Here is a 17,450-nt window from a genome sequence, read left to right on the forward strand (position 1 = left end):
GAAGTCTCTTGTTTACTGTAAGTGTGGTACTTGTAGAATTGTATTGTGTTAGCGTTGCATGACCTGGGTGGATGTAGTGCTGTGGAAACGTTGTTCTGCCTCTGGTTGCTGGCCCTTCATGGGTTTTCTCCTTTATTTATTGTCGGGCTAAATAAAGCCTGTGCTTGTCTGGGCAGAAGGATCTCTTCCCTCGGTTGCCTGTAAATTCCTCTCCTCTTCAAGTGTTCCATGACTAATAAGGTCAGATCGAACGTACCTCCCTCTCCTCCTCCTTCTCCAGCACTATCCATAGGAATATATATATATTTTCCCCAACTGTATTTTTATTAGGGTTTATAGTATATAAAAGGAAAAAAAGGGGTAAGGGAACAGTTATACAATGCATAGTGCCAAAAGCTACAGTACAATATGTAGTCTGTCTTCTAATGTAATCTTAAAATCATAAACCATGCATTTATTTATATGGTTTGGACATATGGGAAGGAGGGGAAGGAACAAACATAGGGGCACAGAATGGGGGGAAAAAAACACACGAAAAGGTAATAAAGAAGAGGGGGCAGGAAAGGCATCGGGGAGGTGACATTTCTCCCCTACTATAGCTCATCCATTATACAATGAGAGATAGCTACCCAATATTCTCACATAACTTATTATATCTTATAATCACTTACTATATCTTGCCCTCACAACATTGCTAGATCGGGATCTAACCCGTTGTTTCCCTCCTGTGCTAGCCAGGGTTCCCATACTTGGGCAACTTTGTGATTTTTGTCGCAGAAATGCAGTAATTCTTTCCATGCGCCAAATTCTGCATTCGATGGGAAAACAGACGAGTCCTGAAATATTGTCTAACATGCAGCGATACAACATCTTGTGGCTAGAAGTATATGTAGCGTTAGTTTGAATGTTTGGGGGGTCTATCCAGTTGCACCAGGCAGGGGTCCGAGACCATGCTTATCTCCCTCATGGAATTAATAAGCTTAAAAACTTGTCGTCATAGGTGGGCCAGTTTTGGACAGGACCATCATATATACGAGCGAGGGACCCCCTCAGCCCGCAGCTTCGAAAACACAGGGGAGAAATACTATTGCATGCAACCCATAGGAATTATTTTTCATTTAATACTTGCCCTATTCAAATGAACCTTGGCCCTATTCAAATGACAGGAATAGGAAAAGGCACCGTTACCCATGCTTTACCCCTGCTTTAGTAAAGTTGTATCTCTCACTGAGTTGGAATAGTGCCCTCATAATGGTTGTTAATGGAAAATGCATTATGGAAGGAAAATGCAGGGTGCAATGACACCTATAATTCAACAGCCACATACATTGCTATTAGGTTATTCCTCTTTAACACTGTCTATTGTTATGTGACAAACGACCTTGATTGCTCTTCCTGCATAGCCATGAAACCTTTGAGTGCCCCATGACCTAGCCACCCAATTAAAAGGTCTGGCACACCAGGGGCTCCATGCTGTAGTGGCTATGTCATGGCCTTTCAGCTAATTATATAGGGTGAGATCGCGTTCTGCGCTCCTGTGGAGCTCGGAACACAATTTAGCCGGCAGGGATTGGAAGAGGAGGACTTGTCCGCTTCCTTTGCCGTAATCATTTACGCTGCTATCACATGAACGATCCGGCAATGTGCCAGAGGAGTTGTGGCACTCTATAGCCCCGGCCTCTCGGGCAGTGAAAGGGTTAAAGCACAAACGACTAGACATTTAACACTGCATGGTCCCAGCCAGAATTTTAATTGATTTCAAGCCTTTGTAAATTGTTAATTGTGTGCATGCAGGGCTAATAATGATCTGAGCAGTTTCCCCTGATACTTCCGGTTTGTGCTGACTGGTCATGTCACAATCGGGCGAATTGCCATTTGCAATAAAAGGAATTGGTCCAAAAGAAGGTAAATGTGTCTTTATTCTATGCCAATGCCATATTGGTGACCATCGTACTGAATAATACATTCATGTTTTGTTTTTTTAAAACCTTAAAGTGCCTGCAACATTGTAATTTTGTGGCAAGAGCAATGTGTCCTTGCCAGACCCTCAAACAGCAAAGCAGATAGAAGCAGCCCAAGAAATAATAACTCAAGTTCTGTTTTTATTTTCTTAAAAATGTTTATAGGGGTGGAGATTAATTGATTGAATGTCAATAAAGGAAAAAAAATTGGCACGATTAGTATTAAACACAAATGTTATTTATTGTCCTATTAACTAAAGCGTTAAAGCAGAGTTAAGGGGCTTATGTCAGCGTTATTTTTTTATTTTTTTTTTTAACATTGTTTTTATTAGTTTTTTGTGCATACACATCAAAGAAAACAGGATGTTGTCAATTGTATCAGGTATACACCTAACTTACAGGAAAACTTTACAAGTAACGGACGAACATTGGGGGGACCACGGGACAGGACACAGACAGACTGACAACATCTAAGGACAAGGAAAAAGAGGGGGGAGGGGGGGTAGGGGTGGGGGGGAGCGGCCTGGTAGTAGCGCTGATTCCACGTTTCGCCGGAGTCTTTCACCATCACTGCCTTTGTTCTGCTCCAGTTCACCTCTCAGAGGAGCTCAGATCCGGATCACATCAGGATTTCGTGCGTCGGTGAATCTCTTCACCACTGTACCTCGGGGGGAGCCCTACTGTCCGATCGTCCCGTCCGACTCCCAGCCCAACATCCAAGGAGAACCCATCTATCTCTATCAAAGCCATATTGTGGCCTCATTCATCCCCTGAATATCAGTCTGGGCAAGCCATAATGACCATACTTTCTCAAATTTGTCGGCTGAGTCGTTAACTAAACTCGTTAACTTCTCCATTCTACAAATGAACCAAATTCTGTTTCTGATTTTATCGATAGAAGGAATTGCATTCTGATTCCACAGTGCTGCGCTCTCGCACCTCATAGCGGTAGCAAAATGTGCTATCAGCTTGTTACCCGATCTAGATACCTCGTTTGTAGGTTTACCTAATAAAAATAGGCACGGGTCCAGCTGTATTGTGAGCCCTAAAAAGATCCTCTGCAGCCAATCGCGGATCTGGGTCCAGACCGGCACTAATCTCGGGCAAGACCACAGCATGTGCACCAGATCCCCCTGTTCGGGGAAGCCCCCCGGACGAATTTAGCTAATCTGATTGGGGTGAGATACCACCTTAATAATACCTTATATGAGTTCTCCTTCAATGTCGTGCATATGGAGCTCGAGGCCGCAGCTTTGAACACCGCAGCCCAATCCTCGTCCTCTAGTTGTGTCTGGAGATCCTCTTCCCATTGTGTCACGAAACGGGGTTTGACTGTCCTGTCTGAGTCAGTATTCACCACCTCTCTGTACAACGCAGAGATCAGTCCCCGCGTGTCGGCTCCGCGCACGCAGAGCTGTTCGAATTTGGTCAGCGGTGGTCTCACCGGGTGTGCGTTATAAAATGCCCGGACCTGGAGGTACCTCATAAAATCAGTGTTAGGTAAGCCCGTTTCTGACTGTAATAGTTCAAAAGATTTGATCTTGCCTTTAACCTCCAGGTCCTTCAATCGACTAACCCTAATTGCCGCCAGCGCGGGAAGCATTTTTCCGCCAGCCCAGGAGCAAAGTCCGGATTGCCATATAAAGGAGCCATCAGTGTGTGTTTGGAGGTCAGAGAGCAGCTACTTTTAGAAGCCTCCCAGACCGAGAGTGAGTTGAGCACAGAGTGTCAGCGTTATTTTTAACAGCAGCGCATGCAAATAAGGAATTGATGGCTATCTAGTTATTTTGTGAAAAGGGCGAAGAGCTGAAGATATTCCTCAAAGAAATTCACTTGTGCACACCTTTTTAAATAAAACTTAGCATTCAATTATATAAAGAAAAAATATATCACCAAAACAAATGACGTTTATAATTAGTTATTCGCATGCTGTTCACTAAACTCTGACACCTGGTGATATTAGCCTACTTACAATAAATATCCCCAGGTATCGGTGTTTAGTGAACAGCCCCAGGCTGGCGTTAGGCCTATCTTGCCTATGTATATAATGGCCACTGTAGACATAGGCTAGATAGGTCCAGAAAACCTAGAACAGGTAATACAAATACAGTATGTAATATTAAGTAACAATGTAGAACTTTGTCATATATTAGCCAATTAGAAGTCCATGTAGCGGGGGGCGCGTGCGTGACGTCAATGCTGATGCTCCGTGCACCCCGCTGAGGAAAAAAACTAAAATCCCCTGATCACCGCTCTGTTTAGTCCCACGGGACATCCGATAAGCCGGGGGAACAAGCGGGGATGTCCTCCAGGAAGGCGCCGAGGCCAGGGACCCCGGATCTCCACCGCTTCAGCCGCGGGCAGCAGGCGACACCAGAGAGGAAGAAAAACAAAGATGGCGCATGGGAGCACGCACCTGCAGGCAACAACAAGGAAGAGAGGCAAGTTACGGATTTTGTGGGGGATATCCCTAACAGAAAGGCCACATTAAGAAATCAAGCAGAGAGGGCCACAACAGGTGAGGAGGCAGTGGGGGGAGCTGCTTCTGACAGAGAACTGACTATGACGGAGGGAGACACATTGATTACTAATCAGGACCTCCAGAACATGCTTAAAGGAATGCAAGCAAGTTTTCAGTCAGCTCTGGATAAAGCTGTAAGGGAATTTAAAACAGAAGTCTCTGTACTAGATAAAAGAACTACAGAGCTTGAAAATAAAATGGGCATTTCCCTACAAAAACAGGTAAATACTGACGATGAGGTCCTGTGTCTCAATGAGGAGATAAGAGGTATGAGGGATGGAATGGACGATATGGAGAACAGGGAGCGAAGGCAGAATTTACATGTCCCTGAGTCTGTGTCCGCGGAAGCCCTCCAACCATATCTTAAAAGACTGTTTGCGTCAATTGACCCTCAGCTACAAGATGGCGATCTTATGATGGACAGAGCTCACAGAGTCTTGGGAATGAGATTTGATGACCCCAAAAGAAGCACAGATGTGGTCCTAAGGCTCCACCAATATGCAATCAAGGAAAGGATTATAAAAGGCTGCAGAAACAGAGGCTCAATTGAATTTGAAAACTACTCCATCCAGATCTTCCAGGACCTGCCCAGGATGACAATTGAGAGGAGGAGAGGGCTGCGATCAGTAACGGCGGTACTTCAGACAAAGGGTATTCGCTGCCGATGGGTCTTTCAACCACGATGACAGACAGATCTTGATCTGGTACCCCGAAGAATCAGCATCTTCCCTTTCAGCTTTGGATCTAACCCCCAGGGATGTAGCGGGCCAACGACAAAGACCTTGGGACAATGACACAGATGACGATCGATCGGCTGGCGGTGCAGTTGCCCGGAGATAAAAGACCTAAGTTTGTCTGTGCCTTTGAGAGACTCTTGCAAATCACTCTCCTGTGGTTCTCTAGAACTTTAGAAGATTTAACTGGAATCCACGGCTGTTTTCTCCAATCGTCGATCCGTCTACATACGATGATTGTGCGATGCCTACACCAGTCCTATAACTCTGTTTGTTTCCCCTCTGGTTTTTCTTCCCCTTGTTTTTCCCTTTTGTTTTATACCTTATATAATCTTTGTAGGTACTGTTTCATCTGTCGTGGAGTTGACCGTCTTTATCTTGGAAGTTGGTCTGCTGATCGGTAGAATAAAAACGACGATCGTGCTGTTTGTGAGCCCTTGCTTCGGCTAGGATGCAGGTGCGATCAAGGGACTGAGAATAGAGGAAGGCGGGGTGTATGGGGTAGGAAGAAGTCCTGTATGTCCAACGTCAGGTCGCCCCAGTAGGGCCATATGCCCACCAAGCCAAATAGGGCCTGGCCGCAAATTACGGATGAGTGGCTGGTTATACTCATCTTTCTTTGTAGTTTAATTTTTGTGTTTGGTGTTTTTTCCTTTGTTAGTATCCAAGTTCCCGGAGGGGGAAAGCTCCCCTATTTTTGGAGGGGTTGTGAGCAGATAGGGGATCTAGCGCATATTTTGTGGTTCTGTCCAGTTATGAGACATATTGAAGGACAGTTCTGAAATTGATAGAAGATGTGACGGGCATTAAGATGCCGCTAAACCCAGTCTTAATTATCCTGGCTAGACCTATGGATGATGTGAACCACTATACATTCAAATTGATTATGCATATTTTAACGGCGGCTAGATGCACTGTAGAAGCAGCGTGGAAGAAAACACTTCCGCCCTCCAGAAGAGAGATAATTAAAAGGGTTAATGATGTCCAACTAATTGAGAGACTCGCCTCATTTCTGAATCATACCACAAGAAAGTTTGATAGAGTATGGAAACTTTTGGTTATGGGATAAGGATATGATTGTAATAGAAAGGAGGATTTGGGATGAGGAGAATATGATATGTGGTTTATAAAACGATTAATGTGATGTAATGTGACTGTAGATGAATGTAAGAATTTTGTTACAAAATGGTTGTTTCCCCTCCCCCTTTTTTCCTTCTGTACCCCTCCCCTCCCTATTAATACCTAAAAAATCTCAATAAAAATATAAGTAAAAAAAAAAAAAAAAAGAAGTCCATGTAGCTCGCTATTCATGATCAGCCCATGACCAGCTGGCCACTTGGGCTGCTTAAGGCTGAATATTTGCACTTATAGATGCAATGCCTTTTGTTTGTAGCGAGTGTATGTTGTATTTTTCTCCACATCAGGGGAGCGCAACCGAAAATAGATTAAAAAAAGGCACAACATTGTGTAATACGCCTATGGCACAAGGGAATGTGAGGTTAGAGATATTTAGTCCTACTCGCATTTCCCCCCAAAAAACAGACATATCAAAAACAATGGCATATGAATCCATAGTAGTCTGAAGTGTGTAGAACCTTACAGGGAATTAAAGAAAGGAGAGCAAATGTGTAAGCTCTTTAAAACATTGGAAATGTATAAAAGATGCACTCCATAGGATCAGAGGATTTCCCTCTCACCGCCGCTCCTCGAGTGGCTACCGGTGTCTGGTGATCGATCCTCCGCACTTCCAGGTATGAGTCCCGGCTGTTTCTCCGCTCTTTTTTCTCTATTCCTCCTCCCCGCTTTTACGTAGCAGGTTATTCCATGTACATGTGCAGGACTGGTCTATTGAGACCTTTCTCCCACCACTGTAGAGGTAAATCATAATACTCACAGTTCGTGTTAGGATCTGGATAGTGTGTTCATGTCGTGACGTGGCTGCAGGCTTATAACGCTTTGGGCAAAGGGTTTAACTAAATGACCCTTACTCATGAGAATACTATCATTTAAGTATTTTACTATGTATTTTCTGTTACATTGGATGTAGCATTGGGTATTTTTGTCTTTTATAATTTTTGGATATGCCTGTTTTTTTGGGGAAAAATGTGAGTAGGACTAAATATCTCTAACCACACATTCCCTTGTGCCATAGCCATATTACACTATTTTATGACTTTTTAAATCTATTTTGGGTTGCGCTCCCCTGATGTGGAGAAAATTACGTCTTGGAAGATGTGCTGGAACATTTCTTTGGGAGGGTTTGAGCAGCAACCTTGTTTATTTGATTTTGTTCAGTTTGATCTTTTTTCACGCAATATCACTTTTTTCTGACGTGTTTTATTTATTTTATAAAATCACTTTCCAATTAACATTGAATGCCACACTATTTGTATAGAATGTCATCACAGGCATTTGCACTGGTTTGTGCACCTATTCTAGTTGATAGTTAGCTTTTCACAAAATATATTTTTGATGAAATTGAGTAGATTTAGGAAGGAGCGCCGCCTGTAACATTTGTTATTTTTTCAGTATATGTTGTATGTTAACCCCTTTGGTGCCTGAAAGCATTCCTTTGTAATGTATTGTTAGCCTCAGGCATCAAAGGGGTTAAAAAAATTTTGCCAAGCAGTTTTGTATGAAATTCTACCCTATTACCCGATGGTAGAAAGTGTGATATTGAGGATAGATAATAAACATAACGTACTGGTAAGTGCCTCAGTGTGTGTGAAGAAGGGGTGAAGAGTTCAGGCTATTAAAGTGCCTCATTCAGAAGGTGTGTTTTTACATTTGACTTGAAGGTGCAAAGAGAAGGTGCATGTGCATTGTTAATACAGAGCAGCTCTCTCACATTGCAAGCGTGCAAATCTCCCACCACAGGACAACTGGTGTGCATACACACATACTATATACAGTAAACGGCTGTAACAGGCTTCATTGCTCTCTCTGGTGTGTTACGGGGGGATGTATTGTTACATACTGTGCCAACATTGTCATTGAATTTTATGGAAACTTTGACACTCTATGTTATACTGGTATATGGTGCATCTGTAGTAACAGTGTCATGCTACATCTGTTCATACAAACATACACCTGCCGGAACCAAGAAGCACACACATGAACTTTTCAAATAATGCAAATATTTATGACATGGTCCATGTTTCGGTCCCTCCCTAGGACCGAAATGTTGATTCTGGAATAGCATCTGCTCTCTTCTTGGAATTAGTATCTGCTCTTTGGCTTCTGGTGTGTAATCTTTCACAACCTTGTCAAATACAATTACATTCTTAAGTTGTGCTCTGGCAAAAAAAACATGATAAAGTGCGTTTTTATGTAGAAACAATGTTAATATTAATGGCAGGTTGGTGTATTTGTCAGAGTGGATATAGTTTCTGGGAGAGCGTATAGAGATATAACCTTGTCTTTGAGTTCAGTGGAAGCCTTAGCCTCACTTGTCAACAGATGTTGCTTACTCGCTGCCTTTACTTGTACCTAGGTATGAGTACCACTGGGCCGATGGAACCAATATAAAGAAACCAATTAAGTGCTCTGCTCCAAAATACATTGATTACCTGATGACCTGGGTACAAGACCAACTCGATGACGAAACCCTCTTCCCCTCCAAAATAGGTAGGAATATGTGACACGTCAAAGAGGTAAAATGCTAACAGGTAATTACCAACTATTACCAACTATTAACACCAAAGCATTACAGAATTGGTTGAACCCTTTTTGCTGCCAGAAGAGCATATAGAGTACAGTATACATAGAATGGCAAGTGGCTTTAGTTAATTAAGTAATAATCCCCGAAGAACAGGGCATTACTGGCCAATAATGCCCTGGCTGGAAGAGTTGAAGGCCCGAGGCGAAGCCAAGGGACTTTACCTCAGCCAGGGCATTATTGGCCAGTAATGCCCTGTTCTTCGGGGATTATTACTATTATAGGCTAAATGTAGATTTTTTTCATAAATAATAGACACTTTTGTATAGTTATATAGATTTTTTTATTAAAATAAAATGGTAAATACATGAAACCACCTCTTTATACACTTACACTGCAGATATCTATATCCACACACTGCCGCCCCTTCTGTGTACACACACACACAGCACCTCTACAGACACACACAGCAGCTCAACACACACAGCAGCTCAACACACACAAACTGCTGCTACACACACAACAGCACACCACACACAACACAGCACCTCTACACACACAGGCACACCACACACACACACACACGAGCTCTAGACACACAACACAGCACCTCCTCTACACTCACAACACAGCACCTCTACACACACAACACAGCACCTCTACACACACAAACTAATATTCACTTTGATAAAGGGCGACGGCCCGAAACGCGTAAGAGCTTTTTACCTATCCCATACCATGATGTCTACCATGGATTAAAGGATTTTTATCTACACACCGGTATCTAGCCCCCTCCTTCCGTTGCTGTGCTCTGTTTTTCCCTTGAGGAACTTTCCCTGCTCTACTATATACGTGACGCACACCCAAGGAATCACCAGCTCTACACACACATGCTACACCCATATACACTGCTGCTGACACTGACACACACACACACACTGGAGCTCTATACACACACACACACATCAGCTCTACACACACACAAACTGCTGCTACACATGCAACAGCACAACACACACACACACACACACACACACACACACACACACACACACACACACACACACACACTGCAGCCACAATAAAAAATGCAGCCACTTACTAAACTTTGCACTCTCCCCCCCCAGCTCTACACAAAACACAGCACAGCACAGCACAACACAGCACCTCTACACCCCCCACACACACAACACCTCTATACACAACACAGCACCTCTATACACAGCACCTCTACACACACACACAAACTGCTGCTACACACATGCTACACCCATAAACACTGCTGTTGACACTGACACACACACACAGCACCTCAACACAGATATACAACACAACAGCACAGAACACACACACTGCTACTGACACACTCACACACAAACTGCAACCATAAAGAAACTGCAGACAGCCACTTGCTTATTTGCAGACTCCCCCTCCCCCCCCCCCCCCCCAATTCAACTGAATCTGCTCAGAAAATTTCAGTCAGAGCAGGAGGGGGAGGAGTCAACCCGTGGCTGATACTTCCTGACCAATCCCCTGCCCTGTCTCAGAGCTGTTACTTCGTTCTAACCAATCCGCTGCCCTGTCTCAGCTGTTCTGAAAGCTGATTGGCTGGAAATAAACACATTGAAAACTGCACTTTGCAAGCTGCTAAAATTCCGGGCATTATCCAATCAGAGAGCAGGGTTTTCAATAATGTCCTGAATTGTACTGCTTTAGCCTATAATTTATGATAACTAAACAGTATCATATAAATCAGGATGTTGTGTTGGTTGTAATTAATTGATTGTAGATTTGTGATACCTTTTGATATGGCCCAACATAAAAATATACAGGGATGTATTACTTATGGGCACAGACCACCGGGAGGAGTGATTGTGTGCTGCTGTGTGTGTTTCTGCGTGTCGGTGTGCTGTGCGTGTTTCTGCGTGTCAGTGTGCTGTGCGTCTTTTTTGTTGTTGATGTGTTGTATGTTTCAGTGTGTCAGTGTGATGTTTGTGCTTCAATGTGTCAGCGTGCTGTGTATGTCTGTCCGTGTGCTGTGGGGAGAGAGGGGGCGCGGTTGGTGGAACTTGCCCCGGGTGCATAAACATCTATTTATGCCTCTGGTTAAGGTAATAGAATAACTGGTTATGTAGTAATGACTCCTCGACATACAAATGTTCAAGGTGTCTTGTTCCTTTTTCTTAAAGTGTATCTTAGTGACATAGCTAATATAAGGAAAACTGTTCATTCGCAATGTTAAGTCTCTTTTTCATTAAATAAAAGTATATTTCAAGTTAGTTAAATTATATTTATTTTTCAATGTTTTAGGTGTTCCTTTTCCAAAGAACTTCATGTCTGTAGCAAAAACTATCTTAAAGCGTCTCTTCCGAGTCTATGCCCACATTTACCACCAGCACTTTGATTCAGTTATCCAGCTTCAGGAGGAGGCTCATCTCAACACGTCATTCAAGCACTTTATTTTCTTTGTCCAGGTAAAGATGTTTCCTGATTCTTCATGATTAGCCTCTTGAGTGATTCAAGTTCCTGGATCCTCAGCTTCCGCCAATGGTTAATCATCAGGTGTAATCTTAGGATAGGATTCAGGGACATGTCTACTAAGCGTTTCCACACCAAACGACACCTTCTGGCTTTGGAAGGCGCCTTATGGCCCATTTATTTGAATGGGCCATAATCTCATTGAGAAGCACTGCTTAGTTAATACTTCACTTACTTTTTTTTTTATCTCTAAATACATTTTCAAATGAAATCATAATAAGCTGTGCAAATTACCACCTTACCACAAATTGCACTGTGCCGTTTTCTGTTCGTGTGTGTGTCAAATTTTAAGAGATTGTATCTTACATTTGAGAAGCTTACCCAGCCACAGACCTGGTGGGGTTTTGGTGATGCTAGTGGAAGGTGAAAACAAATGATGCACTTAATAATACATCCCATTATTATATGTGGGAGTAACTCATCCTCCCAATATCCTCCTATGTACACTCCCATAATCACAACATGATGGAGAAAATCTGGAGCAAAGTATCTTGATAAATTAAACCTAACAAACACTCATTGCATCGGCATTGCTCTCAAATTGCCTTGATACAGTTCTTCCTTATATGAAAAATAAAGAACTGTATTTTCACATTTCACTGTCCAAATCCACCATCTCAAATGAGAAAAATCTGTGAGATCCAGACAATTACATTTGAACGGACTAATTCTGACTTCAGTGACACACCTTTGACATTTAGTGGGTTTTATTGATGCATGACTACAACACCGACTACTATCATTATAAATTAAATACACGGATGTAAGTATCCTTGGTTTTTTATGACTTAAATGTAGAATTTTATTCTTAATGCGTACATGAGTACGTCAGTTATTAGGTGATACTTTTTTTATTTGGACTAACAATAGATAGAACAAGCTTTCGAGAGTTCGCCTCTCTTCCTCAGGTCAGCAATCGTCTGAATGAGCCAATCGTAGGATCAATGACATTTTTTATGACCAGAGTTCCAACAGCTCTTCCAACCTCCTCCGGAGACGGGAGAGTTTAGAATTGTTCCCATCTGTTTTTAGAATATATGCACTTTATTTATACATTGTAGTTGTTACTAAAATATATTATAAACATGTATTTATTTTTTAGCCTTTGTTATAATATCAAAAGTATATATTTTTCTAGCTTGATGCTTAACTCCCAATTCCCAAAATGTTTCTCAGCAGAAATATTTTGGGGAAATGAACACCAATATAGAAGCATTCATTATCAGCCGTAAAATGAGCGAGCTTCCATAAGTCTCATTGCAGATCTGGAAGAGGGGGGAAATGTCAAACATTATTTTGTGTGCTAATGTCAAATTATGTTGACGCTTTTTACATAGGAATTCAACTTAATTGACAGAAGAGAACAAGCCCCTCTGCAAGAATTAATTGAAAAGCTGACTTCTAAGGACAGATAAAGCCACGGTTACATGAGCACAGATGCCTTTCTTTCAAGCAAGCTCTGCTTTCTTTTTACCGTTCCGTTCATAGCGGCCAAAATCCTTTTTGTGTGTGCGCTTATAATGAGCGAACATGATGTAGGTATCTTCTTGCCTTCTTGTTATTCCAATTGATTGTCTCTTCTACATAACCTGTTCTTGGAGGAAGGAGGAGAAGGGATATATACAGTAGGAGCCTTGAACTTTAACCCCTACAAGTCCCTCCTGCACTGAAGGGGTTATCGAGCAGTATGTGCCTAATCTGAATGCCCCAGGTCATGTCTCCATTTCTACACAACCATTTTGCTTCTTATGTATTTAATTTAAATGGTTGTCTCCATGTATTTTTTTTAATGCGGTCTAGCTGCCTAGTATATATTGAATTGTAACTCAGAACCTGTTTAGCAGGGGTAAAAACCCGAGTTCAATTTTATTGCCAGGAGCAGCTTTGCATTTACACATTTGCACTGGCATCTTAAAGACGTTCGGCCCAAATTCTATAATGTTGTAGTCTGTACATATTTTCTGAATTACTGACCTTACATATACAATACATATTTTCTGAATTACTGACCTTACATATACAATACATATTTTCTGAATTACTGACTATTTTCTCCCGGCGGCAAAACCAGCTTTGTCAAAGGCGAAACTGCAATTTCTTTCAATTGGTGCTCTTTTTGCACTGGTTATGTCTCAGTTTTGCTTCATGGACACTTTAGTTAATAATCTGTGATATTTAATCCCCCTAACCCTTCCTTCACTATTGCATCTATGCAGTGTAGGTTGTTGTGCATAGAGATAGAGGGACAGTTTAAAGCTGAAAGCATTTTTTAAGATTTTTTGCATTTCTCTCTTATTTTCTGCCTGAATCTTTATATCCTCTCCACATTGTCCGTGTTTGGGCTGGTATACAGTTATCTGTGCTGGAGGGACCTGTAAGTATACTGGCAAACTTTTCCTAGAGAAAAAAAATATTTTTTCTACCTTTTTCCTAAGAAATTCCCTCAAACTAGTAGGAGTAAGTAGAACATGAAGGAATCTTCTTAATTTACCATTGACATCTCCCTAAGACTTTTAATATGTTGGCCAGTACGCCTGTAACCCATTTCTGTGTATTGTGCTGCAGCCCTCTCCAGTACTGAAGTAAGTGGTACTTAATGTCCTTAGAGGACGACATAGCACCATTTGCCGAACCACACAAATAATACTAATTGGGATCATAATTTGAATAATAATTGAAATAACGTTTATTTACCATTGATGAAAATGATACACAAATAGGAAAAGCAAACTGATTCTTTGGTGGTCACGGAGCTTCTTCCAGATTCAACCAACATGGAATTGAGAAAGTTATTGAGAGTAGCCCTATGTGTTCCAAGGGGTAACCTGGAAGCAGAAGGCCACTTTGGGATTTAAGGCGGTGGGTGGGAAATGTACCCTTCAGGCTTAATGACTAGTGCTCAGACAAGGCTTGTGTTTGTGTGCTACCTCATAGGGCACAAGCATTCCGGGCGATAGCATGAAGGGGGAAACAAAGCAGAACACAAACAAGTCAACATTTAAATATTTAGTTACATGGCAGAGAAAACTTGGGAAAGAGAAACCACTAGAAAACTCGCATTGGTTTAATACAAGTTGGTCTTCAAGGGCCAGATTTTGAATATGTCTCCAATTAACCCATACTGTATTAACAAATTCACCTAGCCAATTCAATTCCAATTCTCAATAAGGCAACTTGATCAGAGATGTTACAGTATGCCATAAAAACCTGGCCTGTTGGTAACCAAGCTTGGACCACTCTGGATTAATAGATCAATGTGCTTCTATAATGGAGGATGCGGTGTATTGAGGGGGGGGGGGGTCGACGGGGTAGTATTGCATGTCTTTTTGGGATAAATACAGCAAATAAGGTTCTCTCTGGCACACGGTGCAAGAAGGAGCCTTGCCTTGTTTGATAACATATTTATACAACCCACTAGTAGGGGCCCTCAAATAGCACGGTGCCCATGGCTTCCCAAATCCCAAAACTAGCCTCAATATTAAAAGCACCTTTTTTGTTTTCCACTTCTATTTTATTCCCACTGATGTTGAGTCTGAAAATACCCAATAGAACATCTTTCTTGCACTTTGTTTGGCAGCACATGATAAGCAGGATGTACAGTACAGACGATTTTCACTGTGCAGTGGCGCAGGGCACTACAATAACCTAATCTCGAAATGACTGGACAGGCATGCACAATGAGCTTAGTTGTTTATTCTGCGTGCCCTTAATCCCCATTAGGCTGCAATGTAAACAGTGGGTGGCTCTTACATCGTGCCAAGAGTGGCTCTCCGTTCACATCTTCGGAAAACTACTAAGTGCCTTAATAATCTGAGGCAAATGGCACATGTACAGTACAGCACACGAAACGTAATGTGGCCTGGACAGTGTTAACCACCCACCAGGATACTTTTAACTAGTTTTAGAACTGATCTCTGCCTCTGCGTGCTTCTAAAATCTCATAACATAGTAAGACAGAGGAGTTCCAGCCGGTGATTAGAATACAGTGTAATTTAGCTTGGACAGTCATATCTGTAATAACTTCAGAGGGCTTTACATAAGATTTACCTTGCTAAGGGAATTTTAAAAGCTGTGCCCCTACTTGGTATACTGTAAAGCTGCTTCGCAGAACTGGGGATCGGCTGCAATCAGATGAACGGATAAATGTTGTCCAGCATGTGGAAGGTTGCTTCACAGCATATTAGGTCAGGGGTGCGCAATCTTTTCCTGCTGGGCCCCCCTGCCTGCTTCCCTCCCTGCTCGCGCCCACCCTCCCTTACCTTGTCTCCGGCTCTCGGCGTCAAATAACGCCGCGGGGGTCACGTAATGTCACGTTGCCATGGCAACGCGGTGTCACATGACCCCGCGCCGTCAATTGACGCCGAAGACAAGGTAAGTGAAGTTGCAGAGGCCTCACGCGACCCCCCGGCATTTATTGTAATGCCTTGGGGGAAGAGCGCAGGGCCTCTGCAAACGCCGCGCCCCCCCTGAAAAATCTTGCGCCCTCCCCCCACTATGCATTTATTGTAGTTAGACAATACAGCACAGGGAATTATAGCACAAGAAGTGCTACAAATAAGATCAGACAATAGGAAAGGAAATCCCTGCCCCGTGGCACAGGTCATCTACATTTTCAGACATCACGAGTCCCTTCCCCTAATTTTGGGGCCTGAGATTAAGTGACTCACTTGATGTTCGCTTGCCTACTTCAAAGACATTGACACTACTAGTGAACTGCTACATCAGCACTGGAGTAGCTCGGGGGGAGAGAGGGAGTGATTTTCAGTACTATAGGCTTGATAAAAAATACAGTAAGATACATGTGACCTCTTTAAAACATATTTTCTTGCCCATATATTTTAACATATGATGTAAAGAGTCAATCTGTATTCGTTTTTTTATTTATTTTTTCCAGCGGTTTTTTTTTTTTTTGCACTTGTCAGGAATAGTGGGAATTTTAACTTGTTTGATGGTGAATATGCCAACAATGTATTTGCAAGACAATGCTGCCACTCCAAGCACTAAACATTAAAACACACTGTACTTTTTGTTTTGGTGTTACTGCTTACTATGCAAAGCATTTTAAAGAGGACTGTGTGAGGCAAAATACATGTAACTTGCTTTTTGCTGCAGCTCTTTTAATTTCGCTGCCTCAGACTTCTAAGAACAAATGTAATATAAGTCTGCTCTAGGGCAGGGAAAACAAGGGAATTAGACATCTTATACTGTACATTCGGCACTATGCACAGCATTCTGTTTCCTAACACTGTCATAGGGGGGAAAAACTCCTGTACATCTGCCTTCCCAGTTCTGCATCATTCCTCTCACAGCTTTTCATTATATATATATATATATATATATATATATACAGTGTTCGACAAACCTATACATTTGCACGCCCCGGGCGAGTGGATTTAACATCGTGGCGAGCTCCTATTGGCCCAAGCAGCACAAGTGTGGTACTAGGTGGCGAGTAGATTTTTTTGTTTGGCGAGTAGATTTTTTGGTGATTTGTCGACCACTGTATATATATATATATATATTGATTTAAACAGGAAATTAAAAAGTTATATATATATATATATTTTGATATCATTATATAATATATTACATATATCATTCCTCTCACAGCTTTTCATTATATATATATATATATATATATATATATATATATATATATATATATATATATATATATATATATATATAATCTATCCGGTGTCCCTAGGGGAAATCTCATTGGTCCCTTGGGCCGCCCCCGCACACCTCTCATTGGCCTGAGGCGGAGTGACGGGCCAAAGGACACACAGGGACACAAACACACACACACACAGGGACACACACACACACACACAGTAGGGGGGGGGTGTACATTAGCAGCATGTATAACCCGGGGGGTGGGGCTCACATACCCGCCGGTCCCGGAGCCTTCGCCTCTTCCTCCCTGAACATCAGCCTCCACACCCGCGCGCACCTCCTCTCCCCGTGTCTCCCTGTTTCCCGCGCTTTCAGACCCCCCCCCCGGCGCCGCTACAGTCAGCGGGGGAGCGAGTGCCCGG

At 42.4% G+C, this 17,450-nt stretch overlaps 1 protein-coding gene across 2 annotated transcripts in view; it reads left to right on the forward strand.

Moving 5' to 3' along the window:
- MOB1B (MOB kinase activator 1B) overlaps positions 1-17,043 on the forward strand; it is a 52,929-nt gene extending 35,886 nt beyond the window's left edge. For both annotated transcript variants that reach the window (XM_075607935.1, XM_075607926.1), the window contains exons 4-6: positions 8,710-8,843; positions 11,185-11,348; positions 12,750-17,043. In XM_075607935.1, the coding sequence (XP_075464050.1) occupies positions 8,710-8,843; positions 11,185-11,348; positions 12,750-12,827 (376 nt within the window). In that variant the 3' untranslated portion in view covers positions 12,828-17,043. The remainder of the gene's footprint in view (positions 1-8,709; positions 8,844-11,184; positions 11,349-12,749) is intronic.
- Positions 17,044-17,450: the final 407 nt, after the last annotated feature.

The sequence above is a fragment of the Ascaphus truei genome, chromosome 1 (genome assembly GCF_040206685.1).
Source record: "Ascaphus truei isolate aAscTru1 chromosome 1, aAscTru1.hap1, whole genome shotgun sequence".
Taxonomy (NCBI): domain Eukaryota; kingdom Metazoa; phylum Chordata; class Amphibia; order Anura; family Ascaphidae; genus Ascaphus; species Ascaphus truei.